This window comes from Neophocaena asiaeorientalis, unplaced genomic scaffold, assembly GCF_003031525.2.
Source record: "Neophocaena asiaeorientalis asiaeorientalis breed wild unplaced genomic scaffold, Neophocaena_asiaeorientalis_V1.1 scaffold136, whole genome shotgun sequence".
NCBI classification, from domain to species: domain Eukaryota; kingdom Metazoa; phylum Chordata; class Mammalia; order Artiodactyla; family Phocoenidae; genus Neophocaena; species Neophocaena asiaeorientalis.
Window position 1 is genome coordinate 5846346 of NW_020185333.1, and position 13764 is coordinate 5860109.

The window sequence follows — 13764 nt, forward strand, 5'->3', positions numbered from 1 at the left end:
CTGGAGAATGTTCCATGTGCACTTGAGAAGAATTTGTATTCTGTTGCTTTTGGATGGAATGCTCTATAAATATCAGTTAAGTCCATCTGGTCTAATGTGTCATTTAAGGCCTGTGTTTCCTTATTGATTTTATGTCTGGATGATCTGTTCATTGATGAAAGTAGGGTGTTAAAAGTCCCTCACTATTATTTTGTGTTGATTTCTCCTTTTATGGCTGTTAGCATTTGCCTTATATATTGAGGTGTTCCTATGTTGGGTGCATATATATTTACAATTGTTATATCTTCCTCTTGGATTGAACCCTTGATCATTATGTAGTGTCCTTCTTTGTCTCTTGTAACAGTCTTTATTTTAAAATCTATTTTGTCTGATATGAGTATTGCTAGTCCAGCTTTCTTTGGATTTCCATTTGCATGGAATAGCTTTTACTATCCCTTCACTTTCAGTCTGTATGTGTCCCTAGATCTGAAGTGGGTCTCTTGTAGTAAGCATATATACGGTTCTTGTTTTTGTATCTATTCAGTCAGTCTGTGTCTTTTGGTTGGAACATTTAATCCATTTACATTTAAGGTAATTACCAACATGTATGTTCTTATTGCCATCTTGTTGTTTTGGATTTGTTTTTGTAGGTTTTTAAAATTTCCTTCCTCTTTTGTTCTCTTCTCTTATGATTTGATGACTATCTTTAGTGTTGTGTTTGGATTGCTTTTTCTTTTCTGTGTGTGTATCTATTGTAGATTTTTGGTTTGCAGCTACAATGAGGTTTTGATATAGCAGTGTGTGTGTGTATATATGTGTGTGTGTGTGTGTGTGTATATATATATATATAATTGTTCTAAGTTGCCGTTCTCTTAATTTCAAATGCATTTCCAATATCCTGCATTTGTACTCTCCTTTTCTCATGATTGCTGGTTTTGATATCATATCTGTGTGTGAATGATTTCCTAGCTGAGAGGCTATGTGTATGGATGATTCTTACCTGACAGGCTACATGATAAGGTATTCCAGGAGCATTTTATAAATGCAGAGGAGTTTTGCTAAATTTTGACTCTTGTAAAAAAAATTAACCATGAAATATAATTCATCATCCATATTAGGACACTGTTGAGAGTAAAAGGGAGCACTATTAATAATATAATATGTCAAGAGAATGGGCATTAACTGGAACCATCCCAAGCAAACCAAGACATCTGAGGGAAAAGTCAAACTTTTCTTACCATGTTGTATCATTATTATATATTTTATTATATACTCAATACCATGTTCGTAGTCCAAAACAATCAGTAGGTTTACCATTCATTTCATTTTCTTATCTTGAAGAATATTATTTAAAATAATATTTTGTGTACATTCAATCTGAAATTGGGATGCAGCAATAACGTACTGAAAGAGAAAACCAGCTAAGGCACAAAAGATCTGCATTCAAATCCCAGAATGCCACTTCATAGCTATGACCTCAGACAAATTATTTCCCTCTTATTTGAGCTTCAGTTTCATCATCTGTAAAATAAAAAGCAGAGTATCCACGTTAAAGTTATTAGTGGATCAAATAAAGTAATATTTGATCAAGGAAAGTGTCCCATAAAAGTTGGAAAATATTATTATACACATGGACAATAAATATGAAGGAAAACATTACAAGACGTATTATCTGACGGCAGCTGCAGTGATATTACAGGATGCTTACAGATTGTTTTTGATGTAAATATTGCTACTTCCCTCACTGAATTTCTGTGCAGTATGGTGTTCTGGATCCTTCAGCAGCCACAGGCATGACAGTGATCACTGTTTATAGAAGAATGGCCACTACAGTTGTCTTTATTGTTAAATTATACTTCAAAAAGAAAAAAAATCCCATTACCTTCAGCATCTGCAGAATTGGATATGACTTTCAAGAGCATGGTCCTACTGTACTCTCACTATATATCAGCTATCCTGTTAAGTCTTCTGGCCCCTTCCTTGGAGCCAAGAACAGCAGTTCAGCACCAATACAGCCTAGCAGCCTGAATTTGTGGAGGAAGCATGTGACTTACTGAGTATCAGGACTCTCAAGTATTAGGACTGGCTCAGCCACTATTTAGCCACATGACCTAGGGCAAGATGTTCCTGTAAAATGAGGGAATAGATCAGAGGATCATTAAGGACCCTATAAGCTCTGACTATGATTCTAAGGCATACTTGGTATTTTACAAGTCTAGATGACTGCCTTCCTTCTTTTGGATATTTTCCCATCCTTTCTCACAACAGAAGAAAATGTTAAAGCACAATGAAACAGAAATAGATGTTTGAAATAGAGATTTCAAGTAGCTTTAGGACACAGTTAAAGTAATATACACAGATAAAATAGTTATTCAATTAAGAAACATTTATTCTTTCCCACATGAAAGTGAAATTACAGTTGTAAACATACACTGAAAAGTATTTGTTTTACAAGGTAATTTGCTATATGACCATGACCATGACCTTGAGGTGTTAGACAAGATAATTATTAAGGGCCCTTTAAGTTCTGAATTGTGCAATTCTAAGACATTCTTGGCACTTTACATGTCTAGATGACTGCCTTCATTTGGGGTATTTTCCTCCACATTTTCCAGTCTATTCTCATTAGAGAAGAAAACATTTAGCATACAATTATAGAAATAATAATTTTAAATAGAGATTTAAAGTAAATTCAAGATATATTTACACTGAAATATACAGGTAAAATAGTTGCTGAGTCAGGAAACACTTATTCACAGTATGAATTTCATTAATTTATGGAAAATAATATGAACCGTGTAACATTTTTCTTACAGGGTCACTGAATTCTTTTAATTTTGTAGCTAGAGACATGTACAACACTTATAGAATTTACACAGTACTAATTTCAAAATAGGTTTTTGACCTCTAAGAATGAAAGTTCTCAGTGACAAGCTTTAGATGTGCAGCTTTAGCTCAGTGGGTGTCAACTCTGTCATAAGAAGCAACTATACACAAACAGTAACCCCCCAGCATGAGAAAGTGAAATTAGAAACTTTTAAGGCAGAAAAAAAATCTCTCCAAAGTATAAACGATTAGTGTCCAAAGAGCATGTTTACATAAATGACCAAAGTTATTCAACTGAGCAAATGACTTAATTTGCACAGTAACTTTACTTACTGCTTCCTGATTTCTAATTCTGGGGACTATTTATGCTGTACCTACTGTGAAAGACATTGAGAACAGTAAGAATCATCAGACATGGTCCCAGAGGTATACTGGTAAATGTTTAATAACCAGCTCTTGAGGGGAAAATAAGCCCTTTCTTACAGCATTTACCAATTTCTATGGTGTAAAATACTCCCACTATGGCAGATTTCAAGCTACCAACAATTTGAATAACTGGCTCACAAAATTCCTGAAACTAACAGTTGTTTCTCATAAACCAGTATAAGCCAGCTCGAAAACACCACTGTTTGGACCCCACCCTCAAGTAGCTCATAATCTATTCATAGGTATGTATTTTAGAGAATAGAAAAGAATAGGGAAGATAGAGATAAAATGTAAATAAATAATATATATTTTTATAATCAATTTTAAAAGTTAAAAGGAACACTAAAATCTGTGGAATTTTCCTACTCTTGTCATTTATTTCATGAAATTAAAGTTTAGTATATTTGGCAGAAAGTAAAGGATGAGTGGAATAAGGACAAAAAAAGACATCCTAGTATACATGCTAACAGTAATCATCTTTATGTTGGAAGAAAATACCTGCTAAGTTAAGGGCAAATATAATGTAACTTTTAAAATTCTATCTTCTTTAAACCTGTTCAATTCAGTTCACAGTCCTGAAGATCTGTCCTCTCCTCTTTGGCTGCAGCTTTGATGAGTTTAGCTAGCTTATTTTGCATAATACTGAAGAGCGTACTGCTTCACATCACTCACACTATCATCAGCCCAAATAAAAGGCAAAACTAAATGCTGCAGTCTGAAAATTGAACTTCCCTTGCATAGTCACCCCGTTGTATCAGATCTTGGGCAAGTGCTGGCTGGGGTGATCAGGAAATTCTTCTGGTAGCAAAACGTGGAGTCTGCAGGTTGGGCACGTCCCCTGTTGCATCAACCAAGGTCTAATGCACTAAGGAGCAAAAAGATTCATGTCAGTCTCTCAGATTTAGCCTAGCAGAGGCAGCTGTTACTCCATACATCAGCGTTGCCAACCAACATATCTTCCAGTGGATCTCAGAGCCTTATTTGGTGGATTGCCATGAAAACTTCTGCAATCATGGAACTTTGTCTGTGATTTGCTGAGCAATATAGTTGGTAACAGAAGAACACCTTTCAGCCAGTTTATTCTATTAAGATCCTTCCCCCCAACCCCAATCTTCAGGAAGACTAGTTCTTCCTAATAAGGAGACTGAGGAAACCTATTACATTTTTCTCTAGTTTATTATATATTATTCTAATTTATAATCTAGAAAAAGTCATACCTAAACATACAAATGTCACAAATACCTTGTATCAAGTGCTTATGGTGTTCTGAAGTTAAAATCCCTAGATAATGGATATACTTTTCAGATTGCTCTTTCTTTGGTCATAATGGTAGTACTCTTTGGCTATGAACTATATATTATTTGCCTGAATACTGACTCTCCAAAAACAAATCATTTTTACATGAATGAATAATGGAGACCCAAGTCAGATGAGAGAGGATTAAGAATAGGCAAATAGATGTGAGGCCCATTAACTTTAGAGAGTAACCTCAATGAATTACCTGCTTTCTATTCAATGAGCAATGGCAAAGAATAAAATAAGTTTTGTGAAACATTTATTTTCTAAATGGATCTTTAGGACTTTTAAAACTTCAAATGGGAAAAACAGATGGCTAAGTATCTATCCTGGAGGTCTTTTGGGATTAGCCATTCTGTGTATATCTCTTCTTATCCAAGCAGATACAAAACAATTCTGTACCAGGTATCACATATCTTTGAAATGATGTTTTACAGATACGGCTTGAATGAGCTGGCTTATTGTTCACTTCCCTGAGAAGCCTTTCTTGTGTAAGATGATCTTTTCCTGTGTCAAACTACACCTCTGCACCAGAAGACTTGGATCATAAATTGTATATCAATAGCACTTGCACAGCAACACCACCAGAAGTTAATCTATATAAATGCCAATAATCTATATAAATGCCAATTAACAAAAGATATGCCAGCCTCCCATTTTTATAACATCAACACTCAGGCATCAGCATCTTCAAAAGCAAATACAGGAGCCTGGACAGACTGTTAAGTCTTATGCGTTATAACAGCAGTTGGCTATCATTAGGTGTGGACAAAGGACACTATTTATAACAAGCCAAGGTGAAGTGGCACTGCTGCTAAACTGACAACTGCCAAGTCAATCAACATTCCTTCCCGTTCTGTTCAAAGGAACTGCCACTCTGTCCCATTAAATCTCATCATTGTCCCCTTCTCCTGCTAGGTGTATCTAGATCTGAGAAAACACAATGCAATCCATGGCTAGGTATGGGAAAACAGATAAATGCTTCCGTGCGGTACCCAAAAGCCCAGAGTTATATCCAGTGAAATTCATGACACAGTAGTGGATGATACATGTATACAATTTCAAGGAATGCAGTATGAATTTCACTTAATTGATTAATGGCAAAATATTAAAAAGATAAGTTCACCTGAGAGTGGAATTTGTGCGCACAGGGCAAAACTGAGAGGTTTTCTGGAGAGAGATTCTCATGACAGATCACACAAGGTTCCTCTTCCTCTTCCTCATCATCCTAGGGAGAATACACATAAGGTTAAATTCAGCTCATTTCTCTCCTCTAACCTTAAATGTATTCAGAATCAAGTCTCAGTCTCACCAAATTATTGGCTCCTTCCCACGTGGCAGGACCTTGTGAACCGAGGGGCCTCCGGGCTGGTTTTGAGGGCTGGGCAGCATTAGCCTGAGGTGGAGGAGTATGGCTGGGTGAAGCACTATTACCATTTGGCACGGATTTCCCTTGACTCTGAAAATTAGAATATTATACTTATTATTTTTTTTAGAATTGAACTAAAACAGGAAGAACTGATAAATACCATAGAATAGGCTACCGTGAGAATTAGCAAAAGGGTAAAGGTTAATGAGAAATCTTGAAATAAATGTTGGCAATATTACTTATATACTAAGAACCAGGTAAAACCAAAAATAACTCTAGGTGCTCTTTCAATTAAAACAAGACTTTGCAGAAAATTAGAAAAAATGTCTCCTTTTAGAGCCATTCAAAATAACCTAGAGTAAATTTCAAGAGGGTCAGTTTTATTCTAGAATGATCAGGTGGTGTTTCCCATGCCATTTGTCAAGCTGAATTGTTTGTTGTTAATAGATGATTTAATATGACTATAGACTGATTTCCTGATCATGTAATGGAGATAATTAATATGGCTAACTACTAAAGATAAGGGCCAGGAGATAAAGTTGTCTTTTCTTTTTTTCTTTTTTCTTTTTTTTTTTACCTGAGATCTCTTGGGGTCAATAAATTGGGAAATCTTGTGAACAATTTCATCAAATGTCAGTCTAGATAAGGACTTCCCATGAGTATCCTTCAATTTCCGTAAGAAATCTGTAAGCTCCTTTCTGGAAGAGATCAAGGAAAGAGCACTGGTGATTTTCCTACTGCCTTGAGGATGCGCCCTCCAAAGGAGCTATGAAATCCTATCACAGGATTGATATGTAGCATACAGATGTGACCCTTTAGATTTCTGATCTAAAAAAGTGATCACAGGTCCATCTGCATTTATTTTAAACCAAAATGAAAACTCCTAATGTATTGATTAATGATACTTAATGTGTTTGTGAGTAATAAAGTTTAGTATTTATTTTCTTTCCAAAAAGAGATTTTAACTGTTTTTAAAAGCTCACTGTGTGAAAATTAAGTTTGTTATCTACTTATTTATGTACTAAGCTCATTATATCATATCTCTCAATGCTCTCTCACTCAAGACTAAAATATTCTCTATGACATAAATCACAGCAAGATCCTTCTTGACCCATCTCCTAGAATAATGGAAGTAAAACCAAAAATAAACAAATGTGACCTAATAAAACTTAAAAGCTTTTACACAGCAAAGGAAACCATAAATAAGACGAAAAGACAACCCTCAGAATGGGAGAAAATATTTGCAAATGAAGCAACTGACAAAGGATTAATCTCCAAAATATACAAGCAGCTCATGCAGCTCAATATCAAAAAAAACAAACAACCCAATCCAAAAATGAGTGGAGGACGTAAACAGGCATTTCTCCAAAGAAGACATACAGATTGCCAACAAACACATGAAAAGATGCTCAACGTCACTAATCATTAGAGAAATGCAAATCAAAACCACAATGAGGGGGGCTTCCCTGGTGGCTCAGTGCTTAAGAATCCACCTGCCAATGCAGGGGACACAGGTTCGAGCCCTGGTCCGGAAAAATCCCACATGCCACAGACCAACTAAGCCCGTGCACCACAACTACTGAACCTGTGCTCTAGAGCCCACGAGCCACAACTACTGAAGCCCACACGCCTAGAGCCCGTGCTTTGCACTAAGAGAAGTCACTGCAATGAGAAGCCCGCACGCCACAATTAAGAGTAGCCCCCACTCGCTGCAACTAGAGAAAGCCCACGCGCAGCAATGAAGACCCAATGCAGCCAAAAATAAATTAAAAAAAACAAAACAAAACACAATGAGGTATCACCTCACTCCAGTCAGAATGGCCATCATCAAAAAATCTAGAAACAACAAATGCTGGAGAGGGTGTGGAGAAAAGGGAACCCTCCTGCACTGCTGGTGGAAATGTAAATTGATAGAGCCACTATGGAGAACAGTGTGGAGGTTCCTTAAAAAACTAAAAATGTTGTTGTATAGCAGCAACTAACACAACACTGTAAAGCAATTATACTCTAATAAAGATGTAAAAAAAAAAAGACTAAAATATTCCTTTTTAACTATGTTACTATCAGTCTCTTTCTGTCATTGTTAATAGTTCTACTTTTGTAAAATTCAGAAACAGAAAACAAAGATTTAACAGAAAATGAAAGCAAAAACTGAAAGACACATTAATTATGTGATAAAGAAACCTAGGAATATTTTAACTGATATGTTCTTTTTCCATTCCCATAGCCATTGACCCAAAGCCTGCATATACATTTTTGGTAGGATAGGGTAGGATGATAAAAGTATTTTTCTTTCTCAAATGAAATGTCATCTCACCAGCCTTATAAAACTACCTTTGATTTACTATTTATTTTCTAGATATATTTATAACAACTATATTACAATTCTATTTTCATTTTCTATTCACTATTATATTTATAAAACCATAATCTAATCCTGAAACATAACGGTACATATGTTAAATAAAAGCATTGGTCTTCAAATGAAAATGCTGGTGAAAACTAGAATTATTTCATTTGATACAAGATTAAAGATAAAAGACACTTCATTTCTGGAGGAGTAGAATTAAATAGCTTTCTGCTGAAGTCAGAACTGTGAAAAGCACACTAAAATAATGATTTCTTGCACTTAACTATGTCCCCTTTCTTTGTCCGCTAACAAAGAAATTACAAGAACCCTCAATAAAATTAAGGAAATAGGAAAGTAAAACCTGATTATGTTTGGGCTTATATGGCATACAATTAACTTAAAATTCACTTTGGAAATAGGTTATTAAGGTCATTATTGCAGCTAGTGGCATAAAATTGGGTAGGTTTACAACTGGTTGTACTTTCAGTAAATGAGCAAACCTAAATTTAAAAGTTTACTCTCTCATGACTTTAAACTAATAATTTTAGGGAAGAGGTTTAGCATTTATACTGAAAACTGTCTCTTCTTAATAAATTTCATTTTCCCTACCAAGGCCATGGTTAGGAAATACTTGTACTTTGTGTGTGTGTGTGTGGGGGGTGTTATATTTCTCTGAAACATTTCATTGGCATAATTATGGCTGTGGAAACTATAGAGTATGATCTGTACTCAACACTAAAAGAGACTGAGGTACCTGGTCTGTTGTGGAAAGGCAGTTTTCAGCCTGTCTGTAATCTTCTCCCAATTCATCATGGGGGGATCACTTCCCAGACCTGCACTGGGAGGCACAGCTTCTCCCACAGGCACTGGCACTGTCCAGGCTATGCTAGTCATCTGTAAGGAGCACAGAGTTACAACCCATCAGCTTCAATTATTAGGAAGCAAGGTTCCATGCCAACATTACATTTCCATACCTCAGAAAATGGGTAGAATGAAGAGGAATACTGACATACATGTTCCCTTTTTAGAATTTTTTTTCCTTACAGCACCATATTTCTAACTGTTTGTATATGTTTACCTTTATTTTAAAAATAGCACATGCTAGTCTCAGTAATTGCAAACATATACAGAAATACATACAGAGTGTGCATTTCTGAAAGCAACCTAAAGTTTGTTAACAGGGGAATAAGTCAATAAATTGTAGCATATCTAATCAAGTCCTTAAAAATAGATTTGTATGTCTGAGCATATGAGATGTCCACAATGTATGTCTCATTTTCTAAAAAAAGTCTATGGCACAGCATTTATGGTAGAACTCATTTTATAGTAAAACATTTTTAAAATGTGTATGCACAGAAAAAGGTCTGTAAGATACAGAATAATCTGTAAACAGTGATTATTTTCTAGGATTCAACAGCAGGGTAATTTTGCTTTCTACTTTATATAATTATTATATACTTTGTATATGCTTTATGTATTTCTACATTATTTGCCTTTTTATAATTAACATATACTACTTTTATAATTAGAAAAATAATGAAGTTTAATTTTCAAACAACTAAATAAACATGAGAATACTACTAGAATATCTGCCCAGTGTCATGAATGTTACAAAGGTCGTATGGAAGTAGTAGCGACAACTTTGAGCCATGAAACCATCAAACAAAGTTTTCCTCATATTTTATGATGGTTCCTTCTTAGAACCATCAAGTTTCTAATTAATATCAGTAACTGAATATTTTTGAAGTGCTTATCTGATTACTAGGATAATTATAAACATGCATCCTTTACCTAAGACTACAGATTATTTTCAAATATAAGGTTATTACTTATGAAAAATTACTAACAGCCACTGAAATTACTCACACAAAGCCTAGTAAGTCAGAGAAAGAGCAGAATATCACCAGAAATCTGGGTTTGCCTCAGTGTCAAGCTTTTTCAGAGGAATCAGGAAGTAATCTTATTAGAAGGTTGAGGTACTTTAATGTTTTCAATAAAATTTTATTTATAGTTCCTTACAGAATGGTGCAGGAGCAAACCACCTGAGCAACACTGTAATATCATGGTGATAAAGAAGAGGTGGTACTTAGTAAATATGTTAAGGCCTAGATACATATTTATTCATAGAGAGGCAGCCTCTACACAAATGAGTAAGTCCATTTGACTATATGTTTCAAAGGGAAGCTGTCAGCAGTACATAGGTACAAAATAAACCCCAACTGACTAGAATGTAGTTATGGGAAAGTCAAGATTAGAGAATTTTTTCTTTAATTATATTAAACATCAATCATCTGGGAGAAGATTTTTCTTGTAATAAAAAGTTTACCTTGACCAAGATTACAACTAATAATCCTAATCATTTTAAATTTCTCTGTTGCTTCTTCAGGTTTGGATACAGCTTATATGGCTCTTTGTGGCTAGAAAGATTTATAACTTTATAGTATAATATGTTGCAAGGTGATATTTATATTACCTGTTTATAGATAAACAATGTCCTACTATACACACATATATGTGTGTGTGTATATAAAATTTTTCTTTAGCTTTGCGGTATAATGTTGTGACGTTGGTAGGCTGAAAAGCAGAGAAGCTAACAATCATGCTAAATATAAATTATCTATTAAAAATATCAATCTACCCTGCATTAGTGCCTGTTATAGAAGCAGGTTTATAGGTTATAGGACAGGTTTATGGAGCATCTACTATAGCAGGTTATAGGACAGGTTTATGGAGCATCTACTATAAGAATTCTCTACTATAATATTATATTTATCTTTGTATCTAAACACTAAGTTATAATCACTTAATGAAATAGTTAAATAATATATATAATGCATTTAATGCAGTGCCTCACATGGAACTATTCATTCAATCATCATCATGATCATCACTACCACCATCACCTTCATCATTACTTATCAAGTATATGAACAAAGAGAAGACATTCATTCTGGAAGTCCACTGTAAGTGACAACAAGCTAGTTAATGTATAGTCCACCAAGAAGGGATCTGTACCAGTGGGGGTCTAGGTTGACCAGTTGCAGAGATGACTCCAGAACAAACGGCAGGCATTTGAGGAACAGTGAGTACAGGTCTAAAGAAAGATTCTTTCACAACGGGTCTTCCCAAGAACTGCTGTATCTAAAATAGAAAAGATAGAAAATAAAAACAAAACCCCCACATATTTATATATTTACATAGTCAATAATCTAAACTCATAGAGCAATTTTTTTTGGGGGGGTAGCTGATTTGAAATCTAGATACAAAGCATATTAGAAACAATGTTGTCATAACGTTAGTTAAGTATATGAATATTTGAAAAAGCAAAGGGCAGTGAAATATACTAAAGAGCATGGACACAGAAGACAACTGGGTTCTAGTCCTTTCTCTCCACCTAGCTGGGTAATCTTGGATACCAAGTCATTAATCTATAAAGTAAGAGGGTTGGGTTAGGTGATCTTTAAAGTTCTCTGACAAATGGAATAATATAGGACTATGGAAAGGAGCTCCTCAATGAGTACTGTCCATGCTGATAAACAATACTGACAGTCAGAAATTCTGCTAAAGAACCAAAGTTGTCTATAGAAAATATTACTTTTGCTATTATGTATTGAAGGGACCTTGTACCACCTGGTTGAGTTCTGACCTTATGTTTAGTTCCAAGGGCAGTGGAAAGCTGAAGTGGGGTGGGCCAAGGGAATAAACCCTCCTACAGTGACTTGCAGACATGCCTGTGAATGTTACTGAACTTCCCAGGGGGTTGTAGAAAGCTAGCCTTCTTAGCACCTACCAATGGGATGGATACCTTATTGGCTGGACAACAAAAGAGGACAGGTTTATGGAGCATCTACTATGTGCCAGGTCTAGCACTGGCATAAAGCAGAAATTCCCCTATTTGTTGAATTTAAAAAATGAGCATCGAGATAGCTCTTAAGTAACAATACTGAAACCAGCAGGGTGAAAGTTAATGGGGAACTTTATAATGGAGAGATAAGGATGACATGTGATTCTTAACATCGCTAAATGAGAGACATTGTGTGTCTTCTAATGTGTGTATACATCATCACCTATAAAGTACTCTTGCCAAAAACACTGAACCTGATTGTAACTAACCCTCTAGATCTAATGATCAGGTTATAGGAAATAGAAGAATATGTATAATGGCATCACAAGGATGTAATCAGTTACATCAATAATGTAGGAAGTTAGTTTTTTAACAGATAAATGATATGAATAAAAGGGAGGGAGATAGGTAGCTGTTATATTTTAAAGAAAAATAACCAGCCAAATGAAAAGTATAAACCTTGTTTGGATTGTTTTTTTAAAAATAAGGGTTTTTAAAGTAATGGTAATTATAACCACATTGGAAGTACTGTCAATCTAGTTAAGAAAAAGACATTTCTGAGACAATTGGGGAAATATCAATTTCAATATTAGACATTAAAAATTATAATTTTCTTAGATGCAAAATGGTGGTGTGATTATATAGCCAATAAGAGTAAGAGTCCTGAGGCATAAATCTGAGGGTAGGGAACAAGATTAAGGACTGAGTTTTATGATCACAAAGGTCAGCAGCAGCTTTATACTAAGGAAGTCACTGAGTTCACCGTGTGGCTGACAGGGTCTTGGTGCTCCGGCCCGTGTCAGGCCTGAGCCTCTGAGGTGGGAGAGCCGAGGTCAGGACATTGGACCACCAGAGACCTCCCAGCCCCATGTAATATCAATTGACGAGAGCTCTCCCAGAGATCTCCATATCAACGCTAAGACCCAGCTCCACCCAACCGCCAGCAAGCCCCAGTGCTGGATGTCCCATGCCAAACAACTAGCAAGACAGGAACACAACCCCACCCATTAGTAGAGACGCTGCCTAAAATCATACTAAGTTCACAGACACCCCAAAACACACCACCGGAGACGGCCCTGCCCACCAGAAAGACAAGATCCAGCCCCACCCACCAGAACACAGGCACCAGTCCCCTCCACAAGGAAGCCTACAAAAGCCACTGAATCAACCTCACCCACTGGGGGCAGACACCAAAAACAAGAGGAACTACGAACCTGCAGCCTGCAAAAAGGAGACCCCAAACACAGTAAGTTAAACAAAATGAGAAGACAGAGAAATATGCAGCAGAAGAAGCAAGGTAAAAACCCACTAGACCAAATAAATGCAGAGGAAATAGGCAGTCTACCTGAAAACGAATTCTAAGTAACGATAATAAAGATGATCCAAATCTTGGAAATAGAATGGAGAAAATACAAGAAATGTTTAACAAGGACCTAGAAGAACTAAAGAGCAAACAAACAATGATGAACAGTACAATAAATGAAATTAAAAACTCTCTAGAAGGAATCAATAGCAGAATAACTGAGGCAGAAGAACGGATAAGTGACCTGGAAGATAAAATAGTGGAAATAACTACCGCAGAGCAGAATAAAGAAAAAAGAATGAAAAGAATTGAGGACAGTCTCAGAGACCTCAGGGACAACATTAAAAAAATCTCAAGAATAAGAGTCTTCA

General features: G+C 35.7%; 1 protein-coding gene across 4 annotated transcripts in view; it reads right to left on the reverse strand.

The window, feature by feature from the left end:
* Positions 1-2171: 2171 nt before the first annotated feature.
* DZIP3 (DAZ interacting zinc finger protein 3) overlaps positions 2172-13764 on the reverse strand; it is a 110652-nt gene continuing 99059 nt past the window's right edge. For 3 of the 4 annotated variants that reach the window (XM_024735384.1, XM_024735382.1, XM_024735383.1), the window contains exons 27-32: positions 11262-11387; positions 9001-9140; positions 6474-6594; positions 5840-5986; positions 5654-5755; positions 2172-4096 (exon numbers count right to left, since the gene is read on the reverse strand). In XM_024735384.1, the coding sequence (XP_024591152.1) occupies positions 3986-4096; positions 5654-5755; positions 5840-5986; positions 6474-6594; positions 9001-9140; positions 11262-11387 (747 nt within the window). In that variant the 3' untranslated portion in view covers positions 2172-3985. The remainder of the gene's footprint in view (positions 4097-5653; positions 5756-5839; positions 5987-6473; positions 6595-9000; positions 9141-11261; positions 11388-13764) is intronic. The other variant, XR_003001869.1, reaches the window with a different exon arrangement.